Source organism: Vanessa cardui, chromosome Z (assembly GCF_905220365.1).
Source record: "Vanessa cardui chromosome Z, ilVanCard2.1, whole genome shotgun sequence".
NCBI lineage: Eukaryota > Metazoa > Arthropoda > Insecta > Lepidoptera > Nymphalidae > Vanessa > Vanessa cardui.
In genome coordinates this window covers 15,722,430-15,750,152 of record NC_061154.1, presented here as the reverse complement: position 1 = coordinate 15,750,152, position 27,723 = coordinate 15,722,430, and the positions used below count along the sequence as shown (strand labels likewise).

General features: G+C 31.5%; 4 protein-coding genes across 4 annotated transcripts in view; 2 read left to right on the top strand and 2 right to left on the bottom strand.

Moving 5' to 3' along the window:
• Positions 1-871, top strand: part of LOC124543115 (LIM/homeobox protein Awh) — a 48,302-nt gene extending 47,431 nt beyond the window's left edge. Inside the window, exons 4-6 of the mRNA XM_047121173.1 lie at positions 13-255; positions 434-529; positions 655-871. Coding sequence (XP_046977129.1) covers positions 13-255; positions 434-529; positions 655-734 — 419 coding nt within the window. The 3' untranslated portion in view covers positions 735-871. The remainder of the gene's footprint in view (positions 1-12; positions 256-433; positions 530-654) is intronic.
• A 2,671-nt stretch (positions 872-3,542) lies between these two features.
• Positions 3,543-9,688, bottom strand: LOC124543184 (protein henna). Its single transcript, XM_047121269.1, has 6 exons — positions 9,521-9,688; positions 6,453-6,756; positions 5,746-6,105; positions 4,876-5,138; positions 4,359-4,588; positions 3,543-4,139 (listed from the first exon to the last, which is right to left on the bottom strand). The coding sequence occupies exons 1-6, from the start codon at positions 9,572-9,574 to the stop codon at positions 3,983-3,985; spliced, it is 1,368 nt and encodes a 455-aa protein (XP_046977225.1). The 5' UTR covers positions 9,575-9,688; the 3' UTR covers positions 3,543-3,982.
• Positions 9,689-12,104: 2,416 nt separating this feature from the next.
• LOC124543232 (ATP synthase subunit gamma, mitochondrial-like) lies at positions 12,105-20,180 on the top strand. The gene is made up of 5 exons (XM_047121372.1): positions 12,105-12,249; positions 13,329-13,540; positions 18,350-18,513; positions 18,938-19,102; positions 19,881-20,180. The coding sequence occupies exons 1-5, from the start codon at positions 12,158-12,160 to the stop codon at positions 20,142-20,144; spliced, it is 897 nt and encodes a 298-aa protein (XP_046977328.1). The 5' UTR covers positions 12,105-12,157; the 3' UTR covers positions 20,145-20,180.
• Positions 20,181-21,439: 1,259 nt separating this feature from the next.
• LOC124543100 (glycine cleavage system H protein-like) lies at positions 21,440-27,462 on the bottom strand. Its single transcript, XM_047121144.1, has 5 exons — positions 27,357-27,462; positions 25,805-25,916; positions 23,955-24,034; positions 22,533-22,661; positions 21,440-21,751 (listed from the first exon to the last, which is right to left on the bottom strand). Exons 2-5 carry the CDS (start codon positions 25,899-25,901, stop codon positions 21,590-21,592), a joined length of 468 nt encoding a protein of 155 aa, XP_046977100.1. The 5' UTR covers positions 25,902-25,916; positions 27,357-27,462; the 3' UTR covers positions 21,440-21,589.
• Positions 27,463-27,723: the final 261 nt, after the last annotated feature.

Below are 27,723 nucleotides of genomic sequence, written 5' to 3'. Positions count from 1 at the left end.
TCTCTACTTCAGATGGTTGCGACTCAGAAGGTTATCACAAGAGTAAGGCGAAACGGGTTAGAACGACATTCACAGAAGAACAGCTGCAAGTATTACAAGCAAACTTCCAGCTGGATTCCAACCCAGACGGCCAAGACCTGGAGAGGATAGCACAAGTCACTGGGTTAAGTAAAAGAGTCACGCAAGTGTGGTTCCAGAATAGTCGTGCTCGTCAAAAGAAGCACCAACATACGGGAAAGGGCAAACAAAGTCAAGGTAAGGGATGTTCCAATTTTTACATTCAAAACTTTTGTCTTAGAATAGAAACATCTTTTATGTTTTGCTAGCAGATGCGCATTGCGAATTTTGTTGCGAATTTTATAATATATTCTGTAATGTATACATTTTGGGGAACTGTGTTTCACCTAACTTTACAAGTCTCTCTTGTTCACAGCGATGTCAAGAGACTCGGATCCGGTGGGGTTTGGCCGGCCTATCAACCTCCACCTTACTTATTCCTTTCAGAACAAGCCGCCTTTTGTTCCAATAGGTCAGTAGATATGGAGTAACAGTTGAAATCACGAGATTATTATTATGTTTAGTAAATAACATGAAGCGAAATTTTATATAATTATATGATTCGGAGATATTAAGATGTTCCTTTCTCGATTTCAGATGGAACTTCTTTCACGGACTCTTCAATGGATGAACTCTCAGAAGATTCATCGATCCACTGTATGCAGAGTGAAGTCTAGGAAACATGTAATGCACCCAAAACTTCTTGCCTATAATAAGCTGTATCTTGTATACCTCTTGTAGATATTATTTAAATTACTTATAATTTAGGTGTAGATTTTGTTCATATAAAAGATTATATTACTTATTTTTTATCAGTTTTTTATAGAATTCATTTAAATATTGCATTTATAACTTATAAAATATAAACAATGTATTTTTTTTAACTGCAATAAGTGAAGTAAGTGTGAATGATATTTATAAAAGGTTAAATAAAAAAGTTCTGCTTACAAGTTTACACGTAGCATGGTTTAATAAAACGAATGTCTATTCAAGCTTAAGGGGATAAAAAGTTCAATTTGTTTTGAATATAAATTTCTAGCATTAACAACAAATATCAATTGCCCTTTTCATACTTTGTGATTAGAAGAAGCTAATACACTTTATCACGACTTCAAGACATATTTACGATTATACTTTTTAAACGATGTCGATTACGACATAATACCTACCTTGTTTATAAGCTGTCTTTTTTATTTATTATAGATTAATAAACTCATTAATAGAATATACGACAAACGAAACACACTCACGTAATGTCCGCAGTCCACCTTTTTAAAATGTAACATAATACTATCTAAAATATATTCCAATTTGTAAAATATATTTATAATCATAATTAATATAATAAACTTATTTAAGGCATAAAATAATATCTAATATTGTAAAAAGTTGTATTTATTTATTTATTTTAAAACTGTGATACGTTCGTTCAAATAAATAATTTGTCTATGGTCGAGCGGCATTGCTTCGAACTGGCAACATTGAACTCTGATGTCACTATAGAAATATATTGTAGTGCCAAAATATTATATTTCCAGAAATAACATTTAATGTTTAATGTCAATACGTATAAATAAAATAATACAAAAAAAAACATAAATTGGATATAATCAATATGATTTGTAGAGATATCCGTATGAAAATTTTCGTTATTAGTCTAAGAATGTTTTCATTTTAGATAATATAAGTTTGTTTGTAATTTTTTTTTTTTATTTAAAAACTTCAAAGTCGAAAAAAAAGGAAAAATTGTTACAATAAAGATTTATGAATAACGAATAATTTGCAATTCAACGAACATTATGATAAAATATGAATAAATTATTATTTAAATAAAAAAAATAATATAATTACTGATATTACTTATCTCTGGTCGACATTAATGGCAAAATATAGTGCTGTCAGTAGAGTAAATATTGTCTTAAAATATAATTGATTATAATTATGTCCGGCCTTTACCATTTTCCATTCTTAGTCCCGTCTGCGTCCATATACAAATATAATTTAATTTATAATTTTTTCGTGTCTTTATTTTTACAATAGTCATCTCACGCTCACAGAGACATCTTGTGTGCAAGGGCGTTACTAGTGCTATGGATGTTTATAATTTAATAGAAGCGTGAGACCAATGATGTTCTAGTAAACAGATATGTCACTAACGCGCAAAAAGTGAAGACTAGAAAACGTCCTAATTGGGACGTTTGCATTCAGTGGTTTTCATTATAATTATGCCAGTACGTTTTGCGTAATTAAACATCTAGTTATCCCTTTTACTTATTGTTTTTATCAAGCTATCCTTTTTACTTAGAGCGAAATTTAAAATAAACGGTCCCCGGCGCGGCACACTTTTTTCTGTTGTTTAGTATGGGTATAACATATCTGTTTATTAGAATATGATTGCGTAAGACACTTTTGAGACAATTATGTCCTTATGTTATGCCACTTGTCATGACAAACTTGACAAGTGGAAAAGTACCAAGAATTAATGAACGCATTATTGTACCGGGACGATTTAATAAAAATATGCGAATTTAATATTACATGAATGTGTAAAATTTAGCTAGAGAAAAAAAAAGTTACGAATTGTGTGTATTTAGATATTCGGTATTTTTAGTGAGTCCTACGTCATTCCTATAATACTTAGAGCTATCCTACGGGTTTCAAAAATACATCGACTTGCATTTTTTCCATTGTAAATAGCAAATTAATTATTCTATAGCACATTATATTATTATGCCTGAAATTTCACAGAAATTTTTATTTCATATGTATCGATGTATAATCCAATGTTTATATGCATATTATTTTCTTTTTAAAGTTATTCCCACAAATATAGTTTTTGTAGAATATTACGTCTATTAAAAAATCGCCATTATTATCAATTGTTAGTAAAATTTTGTCAATTAATTACATACCTAACTCATTAGTTTTGTAATTGTAGTAAAATAAATTTGACTCGTTTTATGTAAATAAATCTCATTTTAGTATAAGGATTCGTACACATTTGCGCGATCAAGCGAAGCTAGTACGATGTGAAGTCATCTATAAAGACTTGATCAATCTATGCAGGAAATACACATATGTGAATAAAGCTTTAAAGATGACTTCGCCATTGCTTTTGATTCGCTTGCACGTAAATGTTTTTTACGAAAGAATAATTACCTATATTAATAATTGAAATTTAATATCTCGTATGTATATGGTCGTACATACGACCGTTCTCTTCTCATCTTGTCATTTAATAGAAATAATAATAATGTTTAAGACAAGTACTAGGTACTTTATTATGTACAAACTATTATATTATGTTGGTTATAAAGTTGTTTTATTTAAATAAAAAATAGTTACTTGTGTACATACTTATAATTAATTTTATTACATAATGATAAATGATACGCTCTTTTAATTTATATGTCTTAAAATGTATTTATATTATAAATAGTTTATATTATTATTTACATTAATAAAGCTATTAATAATTCGACACGTAAAGTTCGTTAAAAATCACGTTTTGTTTAATAATGACGATCGAAATATTTTTGTCAACAATAATAGCAGTATAGATTCCTTATCAAATTAAACGTCTATATTAGATTTACTTAGGGATACATAATCTGTTTTACTTAAAATATATCTTTTAATTTTTATATTGTATTCATGAAATACATAAAAATATATATCATGTCAATATAACAGCATTTGACTAAATTTAAATGAGTTTAACAACAACAAATGAATTATACATGAAATCGGCTATAAATTTGGTCATCGTCAAAAACAATTAAAAAAAAATTCGTGCACTAATATCGGGATTTCCCCGGTTTTTAGCACAGAATTTTTATATATTTGAAGAGTGACATAATAATCTCACAGTAGTTATTTTACAGTCTAACTAATATAATTATACACTACAATGTCTCTAAGTGATCTACAATTTGTCCATTGTACCAACAAGGAGCTCCATTTCCTGGTGTATGTGCTTGAAGAGGTCTCTCATCTGCCTGGGCGAGTCGAGTATGTCAATACTTTGCGTGTATGGATTATACCTGACGCCGAAGTCGCGGGGAATCGTCTGAGCGAATTTTCTAATAAAAACAAATAAATAAATCTCTTACAAAAGTCATAAATCAATGAATAGAATATACGGATCAGAATATATTATTTAGTTTTCATAATTATGTTAACTAACAAACTATTAATTTTCTCATTTTCTAAAAATGGCAAGTTATAATTACTTGTCTGTCGTGCTGTCTTCAGAATATAAAAATATCTAATAAGTATAATGATGAATTAAATGCACTTACATCATTTTCTCTTTAGCGTTTTCGAAGCTGTTGGCCACAAAGTATACAGGTTGATACTCAGTGATTGGGTACTTTTGGGTGCCGGTGATTTGTGGCTCAAATTCCTTTAGCTCGGGCTTATCAGAAAGGCAGTACTGCAGCTCACCAAATGAAGACAATAGTCCAGCACCATAAGCTTTAAGTTGTCCTTCTTGGCGGCATAAACCGAATTCCACGGTAAACCAAAAGCACTGAGAACAAAATAAAATATATAATTGTAGTACTATGTATTATAGTAGCCACACATATCTCTTGTTTACTTAAACAGTGATTTCTCTCTTCCTTTCGTTATTGAAAAGATGAAGAAACTGTATTTTCTAATCAATATTTAAGAAAGGTTATGTAGTCGACTTGTTTTAAAACAGCTTTTAAAGAATTTTACATAATCACAGAGAAGTTAATTGTGTTAAGGAGAATAACATATTATTTGTATATGACTGCGATGAATACTCGCCTAGCAAATAAGTTAGCTTCTTACCGTTGCAAGTTTTTCAATATAATCGTCTGGAGCTCCCAGAGAGGCAAGACCTATTTCCTGGGAAAACTGTGCAAATGCTGGATCGGCGAATAATGGAGCATGTCCCAGCAATTCGTGGCATACGTCTGGCTCCGGAGTGTAGAGGGGACGTGAATGGTGCCTAATGTACTGAGTGCTGTGGAACACTCGGAACGCCAAACCGGCAAGAAAATCTCTGGACGATAGTAGGCCTGCTACTGGGCGTAGTGTAAATCCTGTGCAATCTGTAATCAATTCAGTTAATTATTTATTTGCGTGTGCAAATCAGATCTCAAAGCATACAGGCTGTTCAGTTCTGTTTTATGATTATGCAGCAATTACATTTACATTTAGCACTTAAAGTTTTATCGGTGTTAATACACATATCTACATTACATTTATTAAAATATCTTTTTTTAAGGAAGAGTAACTTCGGATATGGCATTTTTTTACAAATAAAATAGAGAAAAACATGTAACTAGGCGCATCCCTAATGTTGATTCGTATTCAAAATTATTTACAATGGATAAAAGTTGCAGTTGAATAAGAATATTTCAGATAGATTAAAATTCAGTTTGATTAAGTAAGTAAAATAAATATTCTATATATTCTGAATTTTTAAAGCTACGCAGCAAATAATAACCTTGTTAATTCTCGACAATTTGCTGCATGCTATATTAAGTACATATTGTATATACGAGCGTTACATACAGAAGAATATATAGGTAAATATTCTGGTCTATAGGTAAACATTAGTTTCTGAAAAATGCTGTATGACTGCTTTAAGGTGTTAGTGTGCGACTTAACTCAAATGTGTTATAACTTTCTGATAATAAATGAAATGACAATAACCTTTAAGGAAATTTGAAACATCTTCAAGTTGCGGGATATTGTCCTCTCTGTATCCACAATTTTCGATCAATAAAGGAAACACGTGATTGTGCTCCTTGCAAGCGTGGGTTGGATACAATTCCGTGAGTTTTCTAAACACAACTCCCCATGTTGCGATTTCATCTTTAGTGTAGTTCACATGTGGTAGCGGCTGGCCGTGCTTGTAGTTAAAGGCAATATCGGCGAAGTATTTTCTTCGAGCCCTGTACTCGGGGTCAGTAAAACCAGGATGATCTGCGTCGAGCTCAGCGCCGTAGGATAGGATCTGGTTCGCAAATCTGTCTAAATCGCGGATACGTCTCGGGAACCACGGTACGGCAGCTGTAACATATGTTACATAATAATTATTAACAAAGTAAATTCATGGAACATGAGACATCATTGATGTAAGACAAGTCTTATTATATGATACCCATTCGTCCCGGCTTCGCAAAGGCAGTATGTCAGAGACAGCCGTGGACTTTGTTTAAATGTCATGATAATTATTTTTATAACGTACGATAGATAAAATAAATCAATACAGAAAGTAGCTCTCTGTTTCTCTGACTGTCTGTCGAACCACTGAACCGAAAATTGTGAAGGACATAGACTATATTTTTATACCTAACGCCTGAGGACCGGTCCTTAATACGAGCGACAACTTGTTAAATATATATAAGATAACTCACATCTATTGTCCTTGTAGTTTCTGGAAATTATATTCAAATATCCAGTGCTCTCTCTTAGCTCCGCCAGAACAGCACCAAAGTCACCAGAGCCGTGTTCACATTCCACCATGAACTCATATCCGGGCCTTCTTGCTGACGAGCGGGACTCGATGTGGCTAAGATTCACACCATGGGTGGAAAAAATACTCAGAAATCTCGCCAAGGACCCAGCTTCGTCAGGGGTTTCAGGAGAGAAAAGGAGCCATGTCGATTTGTTTGAGTCACGGCCTTCAGCTATGTAATTGCCTCCGTGCATTAGTTTTGGCTGCAATGAGAAAAAAATATGTTAATACCGTTTTAAGCAATACCATTAATTACAAAGTGGCTTAGAATATCTTACTACGTGATACTGAGTATTGAAAGAATTTTTAAAGCTCAAAAAAAACTTGCTTTTTACATATAAACACAAGCCATTCAAAATTATGCATGGTTTGAATAATTAAATGATAACGAAACGATGCTATAAAAACAGAATATTATCCAAAACAAAACATATTATAATCACATCAACAAATATAATTAGGTTTTTTAATATAAATTCTTATAATCATAATGTATTATTCCGATTGACAGTTCATAAAAAAAAATTGATGTCCTTATTGATATTTTCTTTTATTTTACAATTTAAAATCAATCGAGTTTTTGCGACTGAAGAATTAGGTAATATATTAAATTTAAATACTTATATATTAGATAAAACAGTTTGTTATGAATTTTAAGTGCCTATAATAAAGCATATACAGATTATACAGCAGGCGATAACCTTAGACCGGTCATGTCGTTGGCCGATGAAAACAATGACGAAACATCATGAGAGGATACATTCAATCACAGTTCGAACTGGTTACGACTGACTATTAATTAATTTAGGATATCATCGAAACTATAAGGTAACTTTATTTGTTTTTTTTTCTATCTATCTATATCCCAGTCCTCCTCTTACTTTCGTATTTTAGTTTTAGTTTAGTTTCATATAGTTTGCTATTTATGATTACATTTATGGACTCAGCTTGGCTGTAGGTTGCAAAGGAATTTTACAAAACTAATAACAGTTTTATGAAATCATTTAAATGAAAATTAACACATATCTTTATTTTTTAATAATTAATATATTAAAGTTTTTGTTAAAGATCATTTTCTATTATTAAAAATCAGATGGCATTTCGTTCGACGTTTTCTGTTAGATGTTTTGGTCTTAGGTGCTTCTTTCGAAATTGTAATGCTTCTACATTGATGAATAATTGACCAATATGCATTTATAAATCATTTACAGCGATGAGCCTCTGTGGAGTTGTTGGGTGACCGTGAATATTTATTAATGAGTATAATAAATTGAAAACTGCGTTAAGACCTTACCTCGTATTAACAGTTAATATAATGGGCAAAATTGACTTAGTCTACATACAGTGAACGTACAACCCAAATGAATGCTGTCTAGATTAATTATACTGGATCGAAGTACGAGACGTTACATCGGCACTTGCTATGTAATATGCTATTACATTTGAAGGTCTTAAATAATTCGTTAAAATTTAAACGTCCAAATATTGTTTCGGTATTTGCACTTAGAAATTAGTCCACTTTAATGATTAATAAGTAAGTCATCGCATTATTTCTCTATTAAAAAAAAACTGTCTTTCTAGGAAACGTCAAACTTAAACGATTTATTGAATGTATAACCGATACCTCAACTTAATGCTTATATAAGATATCTAAACAAAGGTAATAATTTCGTACTGTTTATAATAAATAATTTACTTTATTTATTATTCATAAGCAGAACTGAGGACAGTTACTTGTATTTAAATTAACTAATATCACACTTACATTCCCTAACATTTATAAAATAATTATATAACTATCTCTGTCAGGAATTAAATCTAGAGCAATAACAAAATTGATTGAATAAAAACCAAAAAGCGTCCAATCACGTCCAGATATTATTATACGCACACGAAAGAAAGTCGTATGTTTTATGGAAAAAATATCTAAATAATATTCATGATCAAGTCATATTGCTTCATCGTGTCTCAAATAAAAATACAATTAACAAAACAAACATTATTTATATGTTTCTTTTTTTCGACAAAATAATATGATATTGAATTACTAACATATAATTTTCTTTTTTGTTTTTTTTTTTAATTTTAAACTGTTCTTCGCTCAATTGGTGAAGAGGACCTGAATAATTGAAACACAGCTCTAACTAAAACCTAACACGATCGATACTAAATAACGTACTGTTTACTTTTTTATTATCGATACGCAAAGACTCACCAGTGCCTGCCAAATAAAAATAAATAAACAGAATACACAAAATTATTCAATAACTATGGTATTGATCAGTTTTTTCTTTGCCCATGTATCTGTAATCAAGTTAAACGAATTCGTTTTATTATAATGTTAAAATATTTAATTACACACACATTCACATTCTAAGCCAAAGGAAATTGACATAAACTTCCCTTTCTGGTATGTAAATGTTACAAGTTTTTTATGTATAATGTAATGCCAACGGAAATTCTAATCTTATGACAGCTATATTTTTTTATAATTAAGAAAATATACCTAACTAAAGCCCTAGAAATAAAGCCGTCGATAATTATAATTGTAATAAGATCGTTTGCATGCCTACAGATTTTTCCGCATTCTTTTTGTATATGGATTAGCGACAAGTATTATTGTTTTTATAATCTATGCGATAAGATTGAGTTAATAGATTTTATTATAAAAAATATATTTTCACGGCTAAGGCTAAAATCTAAAGTTAATTGTGTATTTCATATTGAAATAAACATTGATTGCTTCAAAATAACGCAATTTATAAGTTTAAAATCACAAAAAGATTTACAGTTTAAAAAAATAAATAAACACAGCAGCATAAACTTATAAATAAAAAAAATATATCTATCAAGCAATATTACTAATAGTAGAAATCGCATAATCTAATCCATAAATATTCCTGATATCAATAATTAACAAAATAAAAAACAATCGCAACGGAAAAGAATTATTAAAAAAAAATATACCGTATCTGCCGGCGAAGTAGACAAGACTTCCTGGCTCTTAGACAGCACTTCCATACTGTATTTTCTCGTGTCAGGCTGTATTCCAGAAACAATATTATTCCTACTAAGTGACCACGTCAAGACGGAACCGTGTTACTGATCGGAGGCGTGCGTTGTATAGAAACAAAAGTCGGTGGTAGACAGTACTTTTATAATCGGTATATGACGCAGCTGTTATCCGAGAGAGACCTCGCGTCGGATGAGGTTTATACATATACTAATATTTTATATATCTATATAAAATAATATACTTATACTAAATAATAAATATTTTTTATAATATTATACTGTGTTTTTTATAATTGAGATTTGTTAACACATAATGTGTGATTTGTTAATAAATAAAATTGATAGGTACATCTGAATACATTTAGGTCTTATACTTACTTAAATATGTAAAATGATGGTAATTTTTTTTTATCTTGACTATACACTCGAAGACAATCAATATTTATTGAAAAACAATTTCATCATTTTTATTTTAATATTAATTAAACGCTTGTTTTCGCCACCGCTTTGCGCTTATTCGTCTTGACACTGGACAGCAGTCACGTTCACTAATTATTTTACCGCGAAATAAAAATACTTTATTGCATTTTGATATGGATGAGTTAGCCAGTGTAATTAAGTGTTCAATTGGTCAACATACGTAATAACGTCAATCCTGTTCGAGAGTGCAGTAAATATAGTAACAATAACACGCTGATTTCAACGGCAGTTTGCACAAAACAACGTGAAAAGTTTATTTCTTATAATTTATTAATAAATTGGCTAATTTCTGCCTAAGTGAATAATAAAAATATGTAAAATACCACATCCATTCGAGGTTACTTAATGTGTTTGATAAAAGTTGTCGATGCAATACAAGAATAAAATTGCGTTTGTATTTCTCGTATTTATTTCAAGGTCAAGACAATATATATATGTATACGTAATCACAAAACAGATATATATCTAAGCATTCCTTAAAAAAATCTAAACATTTTTATGATATTTTAAAATAAAATTATAAATATTTTGTTTAAATTTTATTACCAAGTCATTCTTTATAACTGTCTACACTAAGGTAGAATGTCATGCAATCGAATGTAATAATCATAATGTAATGTGCTTATAAACATTCGAATTTGCTCCACATTTAAAAGGCATCTTAACATTCTCCAATAGCTGCGTAAACAAGCATATAATACGATTTTTTTACAACAATCCACAAAAAAGTTATCATATAAATAATTAAATTAAAATTATAATACACAAAAATCTGGAAGATGAACCATTGACGGTATCTCGTCATTAATGGTACCAATATTTTCAGTTGAATGGACTCAACTGGGTATATGAGTATGGGTAGCTGAGGAATATAATATTACGTAAAAAGTATATACCTATATGTTTATGTAATATGTCTATCTCCTGCCTGGATAGCAAAAAATATACTGAGACCATACTTTTTATAATTAATATAATCTTATATTGAGTAATGTTCCTTATGTATGAGTGTATACTTTCATGGGCTTTAAATTTTTAATAGACCAAAATGAAAATAACTGTGATGAATCTTATAGAACGAATACCGTGCCCCAAGAAGGCTGTATTAACTTTGCAATGTGATAAAGAGGTAGGTTTATATCTTCTCCTCGTCTAAATTATTGAATGACACTATTTCTTTCATAAATATCATTATTATTGTTTGTAAACATATTGTGAAGCATCTGTGTGTTTGATAAAAATATGAATAGACCGGTAATATATTTTTTGTACGATGAAAACAGTTTTAATATCTATAGCGCCACCCCAAAGCAGTATTAACATAAGAAATAATGCTATGGAAGTAACCAAATTATACTAATTGAGTAGTATCAACATCAGTTAGTAACTTTTATAACCGTGTACGCTGCGCTGAGCCTTCCCGTGATGGGTGATAAATAAGGATAAAGCACACTAAGCATAGCCGATATAAAGTTGCAGGATTTCGAACGTAGAGTAATATGAGTCAAATATATTTACTAAAATTATTATTAGTTTAAGCAGAACCCGGTTGTAATGAGATAGTAACATTTGTAAAAGAGGTTTAATAAAGGAGCAGGTTTAATGGCTAAACACTGTGGGAATTGTTTTCAATTATTTTTTAAGAGTGCAAACATTTTACTTACGAACTATTGATAGATGTATTTTATAAGTATATTATCTTGGTCCATTTAAGAGGCGATAATATTTTATGAATATATAAAAACATTCGTCATCCAATATGTATAAGTTGCCACAATATCTATGTTATTATTTGATTACGCAAATTTATTACTTACGCAATTTTAAATCGAGATAAAGAGATGCTGGAATTATTTTTTAGAGCAGGCGTAAAAATGCAGGTGAACAAAAACAAGTATTAGGAACATAAATTTCATTTATGGACTTTACAAAAACAAATGTATAGAAACTAGACCTAAAATGCTGGCTAAACTAATTTCTTCTTACGTAATGTCAACATGTCAAATTACTATATAAAAAATTAAAATGTCAAATCAATAATCATAGATGCAACAGCGACAAAATTGATATAACAACTGTATTTAGATAAAATACGTAAACTATTCTAGTATGGTACAACTCAAACAAGTGTCGCTTCGGCTGAAATCGGTGAAAAACATACAGAAGATTACGAAGACAATGAAGATGGTTTCAGCTAGCAAGTAAAAAGATTTTATTGTCCTACCAATTATAAATTAGCCCTTTTTCTATATTTAAATGTATATTACCTCAAAGATTCTCACCCTTTATCTAAATTGCTTGGCAAGCTTGAACATATCTGGATAGACCCAAGGATTTCTAGACTAAAAAAATATTTAATAACTTATATATAAAGTTATACGTAGTCTCGTAGAATAATATGTAAATACAATGATTTTCATATTCTTTACATCATAATATCAATGAGTTGTTTTCTAAGTTTCGTGTCTATTTAGCATCGAGACGTACGATAACATCGAACATAAATATTATTACAGGCTAAATTTTATTTATATTAACGGTTATCAATTTTATCACAAAAAGACCGTAATTTTTTATGATTTTTTAATTTTTAATAAATTATTATTATTTAGCTACGGACTATCTAATAGCAGTGGGCTTAAGTTACATTACAATAAGATCTTCTATGGTGACATATTACATTATTCTATGACATTATTCTTCTCTTAATTTTGGGTGATAAGCTTCGGAGTCTGTTGCCATGTTGTTCCAAATTGCACCTTTTGGAAGATTTTTGTCAGATACATAAATTGCAAATATTATTTAGAAGAAACCACTCTCGTCACTCTATCGATCGATCTATAAAAGAGACCACATTGAGATGAGGCTACCTGTTATATATTTTCATCGTTTATATTCCGTGCTTTGGTTTATATTTTTGCATAAACTATATAAGGTAACTGCGATATTGTTTACCCTATTGGCGACATATGTCACTGCCTTTTCCGATAAGCCAAAAATCGCATCATGCAATCTTAAGTATAATCAGTAATGGTTGCTGACTCATGCTCGGCGATGAAGAAAAACATGGTTAGGATACCCGTAATTTAATTTCAACGAAATTCTGCCACATGTAAATCCACCAATCCACACTGGGGCAGCGTGGTGGAATATGGTCCTAACCTTCTCCTAAAAGGCCTCTTAGGTCTTAGCCCAGCAATGATAACTGACAAGCTTTCCATGTACATGTATTAACATTTACACAAAATTTTACTTGTTTGTTCTCCTACACCTATATCAGGTTCACAAAAGCTGAACGTGAGCTTGTGTCGGCACGACCATTTGGTTACGGACCTCAGAAGTTTTACGAGTCAAGTCATTTAATTGCTAAAGTAGGCAAGAAAGATGACAAGACAAAGGCGGACGCACCAGCCGAGACACCTCCTGAGGGCGTCGAGGGCAAGGATGAGAAGAAAGTCAAAAGGATATACGTAGCTGTCACATCGGATAGAGGTATTCTGTTTTTGTTTTAAACTTTTGAATTACTCATCGATTTTAAACAATATTTTCTCTCTTATCTCTTTATAATGCAAATTAATTTATTGACATTTTGTTGTTATAATTAACAAGATAAATAAAGAAATAAATTGAAAAGCTTTTTACGTCAACAGTCTGAGCGTTGAACTAATTTTAAATATTTTTAATTAGGCATACCAAATCCTCATTATTATATATTAAATATGTATAGGTAGTAAAAAAATATATTCAAAAAACAAGTAAATTCAATAATTATTTATATATATATAGCAATTATATTTTTATCTTAATTAAATAATATTGAAACTTTAGCTTGTGCTCAGATATTCAGATACGTTCCACGTGGGACTATCGGTCGTGTTAAAGTAATAAAATATTGACGAATCGATAACACCGGTATCTCGGCTCTTATTGACCCCGGGGTGAGGCGTGCGTCTAGAAGCATACGCAGTTGGCGTGCAATTATTAATAAGTCCGTACATAATAACTACAGTCCTTAGAACGAGGATAACGAATCCTTAATATTACATTCGACATAAATTAATTTTTCAAACTTCATAATATTCGTGACGTAAGGCGGCAGGCAGGAGCTGGATGCGAGTAGCCGGAGCAAGACCACAGTGGCGTTCACTTGGAGAGGCCTATGTCCAGCAGTGGACAAAAACGGGCTGATGATAATGATGATAATATTCGTCATTTGAAACTATCTGTTTTTGCTAATAACCATTATAATAATGTTTGTTTCAGGAATCTAAATATAATAATTTAATGCTTATTTTCATTATAATAATAATTAAAAAAATATGTATAATATTAACAACAATTATCGATTCATTTTATAGGACAAAATTTATCGCATTGAGTGACAATAATTAGGTGCCCGCATTCCTGCTTTAAAAGCTAATATCAATTATTATAAATACAAAAGTAACTATGTCGGTCCGTCTGACTTTTCTTTTGGTTCTGTTTAGCTGTTACTCTTTCAAAGTCAAACCAATGAACTCACCATAAAATACGAAGCATACTACATAAGCAAACTTCCAAGTACTCTAAAGAATTAGGCTACTTTATATGCCTAACACTTGACCACCAGACCCCTAAAATGACAACTGATCATCGGAGCATTACACACAAGAAACTGACACTGAAACACTGACCATAAGAAAGTTCATCGAATAGCTGTAGGGTTGGTTTCAAATCCCATAGTTCATATACACAATCTTTATTTAAAAACCATACGTTGGTCAAAGTCAAAGTCCACCTATTTTGAATAAAAAATGTTGTATGTTGCTGGGATCCTGTTGTAAAAACGTATACATTGCCCCAAAAAAGAGCTACTAACCCTGTGTAATCGGGTTCAAGGCGTAACAAGTTTATTCTTGTTCCTAGTATTAATGTACGTCACAATTTTTGGGAAAATCATTTATATTTTACATACATGACATTATAAAAAACATATTGAGAAGCGACAGTCATTATTTTAATTTCTTTAAATTTACATCTTAACGAATCTTTTTGGGCCCAGGTTATAAATTGCACGAATAGCCCTCTTCTGCAGTACAAAAATAGTATTAATGTAAGCTGCATTACCCCAGAGTAGGATGCCAAACGACATAAAACTGTGAAAATAGCTAAAATACACAAGGCGAGCTGTATCCACATCAGTCAAAAATCTAATCTTTTTTACCGCATAGGCTGCAGAGCTGAGTCTATTTGCCAATTTACTTATATTAGTTAGAAGTATCTACCAGGCGTTCTTCAATTTATTTGCCGTTGATATATCAATGAATACAATGATCTAATTGAAAAGATCCAACAGAAAAAAAGACAAATTAATTCCATTAATTAATTGCAAAAAATGTTGCGAACAACGCAATGTATTTTCGATTAATTGAATAAAAATACCGTAATATGTAAACAAAGTGAGCTCTGAAGCAGATCATGGTCACGTAAGTCGCAAATATTCGCGCAATAATAAGTATTATCGTATAAATATGTTACTTATTTCCGTCGAAGGCTTGAATAAAATTGATAACGCGAACTTGCTTGTTTTTTAACAACGATTACACTTTTATATTGACATCGGTGCTAATATTTCATACTAAGCATATAATTAATCAATTATTTACTATTCGTTATACTATTATTTATTAATTAAATTTCAACACATGGTAATATTTGCTTTTAGAACAAATTCAAACGCTGTAATGAACAATTATTGAAAATAAAACCATTTTATTTTTGGCGTTTCTTCGAAGATTTGTGTAATAAATTAGGTAATCATTATTAGTATAATATTATATTATCTCTTAGGTGTGTGTTTTAGTTTTGAGACGAGATGGACCAGTGGTTGAAACGCGTGCATCTTAACCGATGATTGCGGGTTCAAACCCTGATTCATGTGCTTAATTTGTATTTACAATTCATATTGCTCAGCGGTGAAGGAAAACATCGTGAGGAAACCTGCATGTGTCGGATTTCATAGAAATTCTGCCACATGTGTATTCCACCAACCCGCATTGGAACAGCGTGGTGGAATATGTTCCAAAAACCTTCGCCTCAAAGGGAGAGGAGGTCTTTAGCCCAGCAGTGGGAATTTACAGGCTGTTATTGTTTGTTTGTGTTTTTTAGATTCTACCTTTGTGTATATTAAATATAGTAGCTATAGTGGTAATTTAGTGCAGATATAGCCTCCCCATCGTTCACGGCTATAGGTGGGATAATACCGCAAGTTATACAATAGGGTAACGTCGTTATAATAATAGACAAGGACACACATAAGTTTGATTCTATGGATCAGTGCGCCGATTTGCATCTGCGCTCTGATCCCCTATTTCTGTCCTGGTGCTTATGGTTTATCCTCTTGCCTCTCGCCGACAGTCTGCCCGGGTATGGCTGAGCGATCCCATGACAACCTACGATGACGTAGAGGATACTACATGTTTTTTTCAGTCTGGTGCCCGATAAATAGATAGATATATAAAAAGTGACAACGAAAGTCATATATGTATTTATATTATTGACATTATGATGCATATATGATGGATCCTGCAATATTTATACATTAACAAGGTTTCAGGTTTAAGTAGGTTTCAGAAGGTGATTGTCAAGTCTGAGGCATTATCTTTGGTTTAAATAGAATTTTAATTTTTGATATCAGTATAGCTAAGGCATTTACAAGTATTTAATCAATTAAAAATTATTTGTTGGAATATTTTCTTCGATATTAGAGTTTCGTTTTTGTAATGAAATGTTATTATGAATTATCATCATTATAATCATGTATAATAAATGTTTTACAAACAACAGTTCAAATAGGTGAAGGGGCCAATCCATCACGTAGTTGGAATTAATTAATGGGTTACACGATCATATCATAGATACACTTTCTAAAGCATATTAATAATCTCAACTATTATGAAATGTTAATTTTAATTAAATAAAACTATTGCTGATTCCAAAATCTTCTTTGACGTGGTCATTGGCCGAAATCTTATGACATTAAGTATGATATCCGCAAAAAGAACAATTCGAATGCTGAAAAGATACTATTGGAATATTGTAAATAAAAGTACTTGTAAATGTAATTACTAAAAAAACGTTATCGAATACATCGAATACTAGCTGCTAGTGCTATGCTTCTATAAGAACTATATTATAACATAAATGTATGTTATGTATGTTAAACAAATAAAAATATATTTAATATACACAGCAAAACTAATTATAGTATTGTATTAGTCCTAAGATTAAGACGCCCAACACAACTATATAACTAACTAACTTCTCTTTACTTTTTCCCATAATATCTATAAAATAATAATTAATTATTTATCATAATGTATAGACGAAATTAAAATGTATAAGAATATACCTTCTCAAAATAATTATACCAGAAATATTAAAATATAATGTGAAACAATCAAATGCGAACCGTGGCCTTGTATAAAAATTCAATGTACTTTTTATAATGCTCAATATTTTTATAATTATACACATTATTATTAGCCAGTAAGAATAGATAAAAACTTTTTAGCTACCATTCTACTTTAAAAGGGAATTAATATTTTAAAGCGGTCGTGGGTGTGCAGACAGACAGTGTCACGGCAGTCAAACTCAAAGGAGACTCGCCAAAATCTACACAGAACACATTAAAATGCACAAGTGTGTGACACGAACACAGGTGCATTTTCTATATCATCAAATCCAACAGGAACGGAAAAAATTCAAGCGGTGGAAGGTCTAAGAGGTGCACTTTCCGAGGCATGGGAATATACACCTCTAACTTCCCTCCAACTTCCAGACTCAGTTTCACTGAACATATATGTACTTTATATTCCTGTATAAAATACATATGGACCGTGTTCTTGTGCCTTGTGTGTGGTGTGTGATCACAATTTTATCATGAGCGGTGTCGTAACCCCGTGTTTTCGCTAAGAGAGTTTAGAGGTGCCGTTCTGTACATAAATGAAACATATTAATATATACATATATAACGCTGTTATCGCAAAGATCATTGCTAACTCTGTCATGTTTATTAATCTTTAATCCGCTTCATAATTCGCTTAAATTTCTTAGATTAGCTTTCTCATCATAGAAATGACTATTATGTATATACCATTTTGAACATAATATATGTGTGTATAAAAATGTTAAAGTACCAAAATTTTGGTCTTTTGCAAATAAATGATTAGTCATTTTTTGATAAATTATTTCTAAAGGCGTTTTTGTATGTTGTTTGTTAGTTTTTGAGAAGTAATACTAATACTTGTTACTTCAAAATAGGTTTATGTGGCGGTGTACACACGGGCGTGGCACGTAGAATCCGACGCAGCCTGACGACTCGCAGCGCGGATGCTGTGGCGAACAGGCTCGTCTGTGTTGGAGACAAGTCACGAGCTATGCTCAGGAGACAATACAGCGAAAATATGCTCATAAATGTCAAAGATGTAATTATCTATTATTTTTAATGTTCAATCTAATGGTAATATTAGTTTAAAAGAGCATATTCAATGTGTTTTGTATTATTGGTCATGGCTGTACTTAAGAATATTAACCCTAATAAATCTAAAATGGTTTGCAGCTATGCAAATTTGGTGTCGTATTTTCAGAATAACAGTTATATCAAGGAATATTATTAATATTGGCAAAACAACGGCGCAATTTTGAACAATTAATATCAGAAATTGGTGCTAAATGACAATATATTCCCAAGTTACTCTTGGATTTTATAGTACAACTCTCAAATAGTTGTAAAAATGTCATAATTTTAGCACTGTTCCATGCAAATCGTTCTTTGTCCAAATTATTAATTTAGTTTCCTTGTTAATATACTCTGACTTGTACATGAGATTTATACAATTATTTCAACAGATAGGTCGCATAGCTCCCGTTTTCAAAGACGCTTCGACCATTGCGGCCGCCATCGTGCAGTCAGGATACATGTACGATATAGGCGAGATATACTACAATAAATACTTCAGCCCTGTCAAATACGAGATGACCATTATACCCTTCTTCACGAAGAGTAAAATAGAGGCGAGTTAATTATTTACTACTTCTATTTTCGTTTTCCATATTCTATTTAATTCAATAAAAAGTATTTCAAGTACTTAAAAATTACTCTAATTAATTGACTTGTTCAGATTGTGTATTTAATAGTTGCATCTTAGTCGACCATTACGATGAATCCTAACTACCTTATGATAATCTAATAGCAATCTTGTATAACTTCCTAATGAATATGTTATCTGGGGTGGCTCAATAAATATTGGGCATATCTGTCAAAAATCGTCGAAATATCCATTCCACTCAAAGAAGGAATATATATAAACAAATTAGCAAGTTATATTTTACGCAAATTGCTCATAGCGGTGCATATACAATACTGAATGTCGTTGATTGATATATCTTTTTAAATCAACACTAATTCTATTTTAATTTTAGTTCTATAATTCTGTTCGATTTTTATAATATCATATAATTCAAAATCGAGTTTTAAAGTATTTATTTATTTTTTTCCTGAGTTTGAAATAGGCTATAAAGTTAAAATCTGGCGGAGTTGAGCATGCATACTTCGAAAAGTACATAAATCTGTTGCTTCTACGCTTGCCCCTTAATTAGAGAACAATGACTGCTTGCGTGTTTCAAGATCATCAATTAATATTGCGGTAGGCGGCGAAGGAAATGATCGTGAGGAAAATCGGCACACATCAAATAATTTTTCTTTACTGATGTACACTAACTGGTAACTTAAGATAATGCATTAAATTCTCATAACATATTAACCGAATAACGTATTTTTCACTGATGGCAGGCAGCACCAAACATGAACGCTTTTGACGACGTAGAGGATGATCAGCTGGAGTCGTACTCTGAGTGGACATTTGCTGCCTTACTCTTCTACGCACTGAAGGAATCCGCCGCTTCTGAACAGTCGGCGCGAATGGCGGCCATGGACAATGCGACCAAGAATGCCGACGATATGATCAGAAAGCTCACTCTACTATTCAATAGGACGCGCCAAGCTGTCATCACGAGGGAACTTATTGAAATTATATCTGGAGCAGCTGCTTTGTAGATTTTTTTCCATAATTAAAGTATTATTAATTAGTTTATGACACTGTTTTTACTTTCAACGCATATAACACCCTATACCGCCCCCCTCCCCTCTTCATCCAAACCGACAATATATGATTTGAGTATTGAATTAAACGCAGCATCTTTATCCAATTTCGGTGACAGTGCAAAAATTAGATACTGAACTGATCAGATGAGCTAAGAAAAAAACAGTAGAAGTCTTGATGGCTCACATAATCCCATCAGTTTTAGCTGATTTAGATTTTTTTATGAAACCAATGCGTATTTCCACCGGTAAAGAATGAAATATTATATATGTCTTGCATATAAAATCTTACGCTACACATATTTACAAAAACAAACTCATTACCATACCAATAAAGCACATCAGGTATTGAAGAGGTGTGAATTAATTCTGGTACCAAAATTCCTATCCATAAATCGCTAGAGCAAACTTAACATTTAAGAGAAAACCAGCCAAGAGCTTGTCGGATGATGATGATGATGAACATGAAAGTCCGTAGCCATAAGATGGGCCGATCAACAACAACAGCCTGTAAATTCCCATTGCTGGGCTAAAGGCCTCTCCCTTAGAGGAGAAGGTTTGGAACATATTCCACCACGCTGTTCCAATGCGGGTTGGTGGAATACACATGTGGCAGAATTTCTATGAAATTTGACACATGCAGGTTTCCTCACGATGTTTTCCTTCATCGCCGAGTACGAGATGAATTATAAAGACAAATTAAGCACATGAATCAGCGGTGCTTGCCTGGGTTTGAACCCGCAATCATCGGTTAAGATGCACGCGTTCTAACCACTGGGCCATCTCGATGGCCGATGGGCCGAACGCTTGACACACAAAAAAAATATTCGTTGAAGACGAAGAAGCTTAATAGGGTAGGCAGGTTTAGCTATCTCTATTTCTACCCTGGCCCATTTCTGTATGTAGGTATGTAACATTCCTACTTATATTCAAAGTTTGTAGGTAGTTATTTCCATACATTACCATTTAAAAATTTAAATTACATATTTGGTAATGAATATTTGGTAACGATTTTTTCCAAAAAGAAAAAATTTAGTACTAGTTTGTGCGGCCAAGCAACACATTTTTGTATTTGTATGAAATATGTCTTCAAAAACAGATTCGATGGACGGGTTCAGTTAAATAAAAGTTGGTAACAAATAACTTTAATTTTATAGTACGATTATTGCGTTTTCCAAATTATATTTTGCAAAGTTTAAAGTTCTTAACTGACCAAGTGATTTTGCACTTGACGTGTCAGTATATGTATGTTTTTATAGAATGTGTTTGCATGAGTTTTATATCGTTTTCAGCATGTTTACAAATTGCATTTAAGTGGTCGAAATATAATTTGATATGAGGTTCAGAGATTAACGTCGTTACTATCTAACTTATAAGAAAAGTTAAAGGCAAATGCAATGTCAGTGAGACTCTTCGAGGTATTTTTCGTATTCCGTCTGGTTCATGAGCTTCTGGACATCCTCTGGCGTAGACAGCTTCACCCTGAACAGCCAGCCTTCTTCATAGCAGGACTTGTTGATAAGAGATGGCGTTGATTCGACCGTGTCGTTCTTTTCAGTTATCTAAAATGTATGAAAATATTTTGATATAGTTTTGTCCTAATATTACTTTTAATAATTGCACTCTTTTGTGGATCAAACAGTGAAATCTATAACTATTTTTCTTTAAATTCGTTAATTAACGAAACATATATTTTTTCTATTCCGTATATGTAGACATTAATATAAATAAACCAGAATTGTATTGTTATGAAGATTTTTATGGCAAGGCCTCGGCTAATATTTCTTAAAACACTAATGTTTATGAGCAGTGATGACTGACCCATTTGTCATTCTGCCTGCATATTATTTACCGAAAAATCTCTAAATCGGAATTATATCTTAGTTCATCCGGATTTTTACATACATCATTCGAAAGTCGTATGTCTATGTGTGTGTGTAATAAATTGCAATACGTGGATCTTGCCATCGTGAGGAAACCTATATGATTCTAATGAAGCTGCTATGTGTATGGAACCATACTTATTACTATTAGAGCAGCGCGTTTAAGTCTTCTCCTTGACACACTGTCACTACTATTGTTTCTCAAAATTGTATATGGTTTCGAAGTTTTATTTATAAGGAAAAAATAATAACATCATCATAGCCGAAAGACATCCACTCTTAAATAAAAACTTCCCAAGGATATCCACAACGGCAATATATGCTCTCCGCATCCAGGGACTTACTACCATTTCAAGATAATTGCTTATAGGTTGTGTATGACTTGCAAACTGCCTAACAACTAGTGATATAAATCAATTTTTTTAACAACTACCGATATACTATAAATATATGTACTAACAGTTCCAGAGACAGGCGTATAGACCTCGCTGGCTGCTTTGACGCTCTCAAGGGCTCCACACTCGTCGCCTGCGGCTACCGTCCGACCTACATCTGGTAACTGCACGAACACAACTTCGCCTAACGCTTCCTGGAAAAAAACATTGTATATCTATATTATAATTTATTGTTATTGATCATGTCTTTGTACCGGACTTCGGATTGTGAGTCGGATCGAATTCGGAATGTGAATTCGGATAGATACTTTCAGCGGGCTGTGTATGTATAGTACAACACAACTTAGATGTAGTATTGGCAAATTCACTAAAACGTATTACTGCCGATTTATAGAACCAATAGAAACAGCTGCCTATCGCGCCAATTGACGCTATTCGTCGCTATAGATTCTCGCGTTAGTTCAACCCGAGAAAGCAAATGCAGATCATATGATGTTACAAGTTATTACGTTTGTGTAAAGATCATATTCACATGAGAACTAAATATTGATAATTTGAGATAGCGTAATTAATTCGGATGTGATCGATTTAACGAATTTTGCCAATGCTTCACCTAAGTTGTGTCGTACTACATATCTTCTATATACCAGATTGTAACAAATTATTTAATATTAGACGCACCATTAAGACGTATTTAAGTTCGTGTAATGTAATTAAAATAAGTCTTATTAAATTGAATTGACGAAAATGGAATGAATAACAAATCTCGGCTATATATAATCGAGTACGTTTACTAACTAATCGGCGTTCGAGTAATGGTGTCATGTGCAAAGATAAAAACGAACTACGAACTATTCAAGATACATGCAAAGCGTTAATAATATAATAATGCTATTATATGCGTTAATAATAATGCTATTGACCTCAATAATCAGAAACTAAGACGCCGCGCCGGGTCGGTCCCAGACCCCGATATTTGACTAGATGATTGCCCTTTATTTAGATAAAACGTAGAGTTATCTCACGATCCTGAACCAATAAAAATAAGTAACGAGCCAATCAAAAGTGATTTATACTGACTAACTGCGTTTTTCGTATTATTTTGATACGAAAGATTAATATAAGATATATTATACATTTAAAATATTAAGTATTTACTTAAATTTCAAAGATAGTTACGGTTTATATAACTAAAACTATAAATCGAAAATTTATTGTAATTTTTTTCAAACAATATGAGTGTAGATATTTACAAAAGACCCTATTTCTTTGAAGATATATATCTAAATCATCCGAAATTAAAAACTTCTTGTACATATTACATTTTAATGTATAGATAATACTTGAGCTTAATCTCAGATGAAACTGGTTTGAACCGGTTGCGATATTTAGTCCATGCTTAATTAAAAGTTTAAAAATCCTTATAAAAATAATGTACAATATGTGATACACTTAACAGTAAGTTTAAAATAAGGTTCGTTCCGCACCTGAGCGTAATTTGAAATACCGATTGTCCCGATCCCGGAATCCAATGACACCCACTCGTGTTTCTTTGTGTAGTAGCGTCCTGGAATATAAATAAATCACATATATTTATTTTATAAATGTTTACAACATGACACATTGCATAAACATGTATCATAACATAGTATAAAAAAAAGTCGCTTACCGCTGTCTATCCCTATGTAGTTATACTTAGATCTTTAAAATTACGCAACGAATTTTGATGCTATTTTTTTAATAGATAGAGTGATTTGAGAGGAAGGTTTTTGTATATGGACCATATAGTAAAGAAACGTTGATAATTTTAGAAGTTTGTAATGTGACGTTGTAAATAAACAAATTTTGTTGTTACATATTTAATGTCAGCATTGCCCTCGTGCGAAGCCTGGTTGGATCGGTAGACATTATATGAGCAATAATGCTTTTTCATTCGTCATTCGATCTACATTCATTCATTCATTAATTTGTTAGTAAGATATCTTATAATAGTTAGCCAATTAAATAATAAAATTGTTCGTGAAGCGGACTATAAAGTAATAACACATTGTTTTTAATTAAAGAACGTTCTGACTCGATTGCTCTTTTACAAAATACTTTTGTTTTCTTCTTTCATACGTTAAATTATTGTGGACATAGTATTGTATTATTAAGCGTTCAATTTGAAAAAGGAATGTAAAAAAACTTCGCAATGCATTTTAAATTAATTCCACAGTATATTATAATTAATTGATAAATCGCTTGCAAACTTACTTCGCTTCTCGTTATGTATTAAATTAAAACTCTTTTAAGGTACATATTAAAAATAATATTATTTATAATAATTTGGCACTTACTAATAATGTTTGGAAATTAATATCTTAGTCGCTAATTATTCATGAAGATAGACAATTAATGAGAGTCGTTTTCGTATTATCAATAAAAATATATAAAATGAACGTGATAACGTTAAGTTCAAACTATAAATATTATATACCTAATGTGATAAAATATTCTATTATAATTACATTCGGACATTATCGGTCATACTACCTATGAGTGGTACCACCCCCTTATCAAACATTATGTCGTTAAACAGGATTACTTTGTATTGATGACGGTAACCTTTAAAATTACTCTAAAAACTGTCACTATTGATTCAAAAACTCAAATACCATTGAATTAATAAGTTGGTAATAAGAAGCAGTGCCTGTACGGTGGTGACCATCATATTAATTATTACATTAAAAAAACAATGAAATGAGGTCGCAGTAGCATGAAGCGATATTATATCCTTTACATAAAGAAATAACTAAATCTATAAATTAATAAATAATTAATCTATAAATTAAACCAAAATACAGGTTATTAATATATATATTAATATTATTGTAACCTATTAAATACGAATAATTAAAACTGTTTATTGAAAGAATAGTATATCTGTATTTAAGAAATTATACTCGTAACGACTTAGAGCTTGTTCATATAATTTAATTTTATAGATAGCGCAGTTTATTGCCTGTCCAAAATAACATTAAAGGAGTAATTAATTCGGTTTGTGTGACCCTTCCATTTTCCTAACTCTTTAACCATATGACCGAAATAAACAGGCAATTAAAAGTAATTAAATATTATCCTGTTTTTGTAAATGTTCTGGTAAATAAAGTTCATTGCAAAGCAAATAATGTCGTGGTCAAAATTTGTTACGCATTCCAAAACAAAAAACAGCATAGGACATAAGCCAAACGTTATTCTGACGGCGTTCTAAAGTCACTACGAAAATGAATACTTATTGTATTTATTTTCGTACATTCAGTCTGGTAATATAATTGTACCAATTATTATTGAATATTACCTTTGTTATCTGTGCTATAGAAGGCTCTCCGGCAGCAATGTGTGACACCAGACCGGCTGTACCTCGTCGCCGAACGCATTATACTCGCTAGCACCATTTTTATATTGTTTGTCTGAAAAATTACACAAAAAAGAAACATGATTTATCTTCCCATTGCAAACTAGTTGAATCAAAAAAGTTATATTTGTTAGTTGTCAAGAATAACACAATACAGCCCAGCATCAATTGCTAGGCTGTGCATACCATTGGGACGTTACATTAGGATTTGAGCTTAATACTTCATTATGTAATGATTATTAAAAATACATATGGATATATCTTCAATATAGTGTATGGTAACATAAAGAAGGGTAGTTACGTTATCTTCGTATTCAAGATGATATCTGACCAATATCGGCGACGGCATTAAATTCCAAGGCAATCTATGAAGGTATTATTATTTAGAAATGAATTTGTGAACACAATCCTCACTGTACTTTCGAATAATCAATATTGGATTGTAATATAAACCTTAATGTTGATCCTGTCTAATCAAGGGTTGCAAATGAGAATCCTTAAAATAAATATACGATAATTTTTTATTGAACTACCCTGGGATTCCAGCCCTATCTTCTGCACACTCATTAATTATAGACCGAGAAATTTTATCTCGATTGTACATTAGAAGTAGATATGAAAATTGAATTATCATTGATTTTTAATTCCCGCCTAAAACACCTGAGAATACTATTTTAAAATAAATTTATATTATAATATAATAATAAATACAAGAAATCATTTAGTAACTAGATAGGAATATAATAGGCGCGTGAACATCTCGAATTAAGATTAACGACCTTGAACCATTAAATATGTCAACACAATACAGTGCGATAATAAGTTATCTACACGACACATAAGAGAATAGTCAAAGTTAAACAATCGAAGCTCAACCAAATAGACTTGGAACATCGGTCTATTAATTTTGTACACCCTACATACTACTTACATATAAATTTGTCACATGCAAAATCAAACAAAAAAAGGTTCAAATATTTTCCAAGTATACTAAAATAAATGGCTCAAATGCAAGTGTAACATCGTGTTATACTTACATTTAACTTGTACCAGCGGCTTTGATTGCTTTTTGAAGGTATTCCGGTCTATAATATATCTTTGTACCAAGAATAATTCGGATCCCTATAGCCGTATTGGCGATTGAGTACCCAACAAATATCCGTTCATCAAAAATTCGCATTTATAATGTTAGTTAAAGTAAGGTAAAAGTGAAAATCATGAGCGAATAACTTACGACATTCAGATGAAAGAGTGCGAATTGATATTTCACATTTACTTAAAAATACATATTCACATTACTTTATTAAAATACTAAATACTAAAATAAAAAATGGAGACGCAAGCATAAGTGAGAAAAAAGCAATTCAATTGACATATAATATTGTCGCAGTATATTACGTCTGGATTATAAACACTCAATCACTGAAAAGGTATAGTTAGTATTCGTTATATAAGTATTTAATAAAAATAATTTAGGGATAGAAACTTAACTTACTTATCTAAGAAAGCGTCCGGGTCGGGGCGGCTACGAGCGAACAGTGCCGATCTCGAGGCGGAGTCTGTCTCTTATCACTAATGCACTACCCAATGTCATGTATTGGAATTTCGATATATCTTAGCTAAATATCAATTTTCTTCTCTATATTAATTGACAGTTTTTAAGACATAATTGGATACAAAAAAAAAATTTACAAAGAAACTCGACGCAGTCTTAAATTAAACTGAAAATTTATTGTTTCTTTTATAAGTTCCGTATATTGTTCTGTTAACGTACGTACTGTCGAATTGAAATGGTATTTTTATTCGGAATACCCTATTCCTTAATGTATTCCTTAATAATTAAAAATAAACATAATTAATAA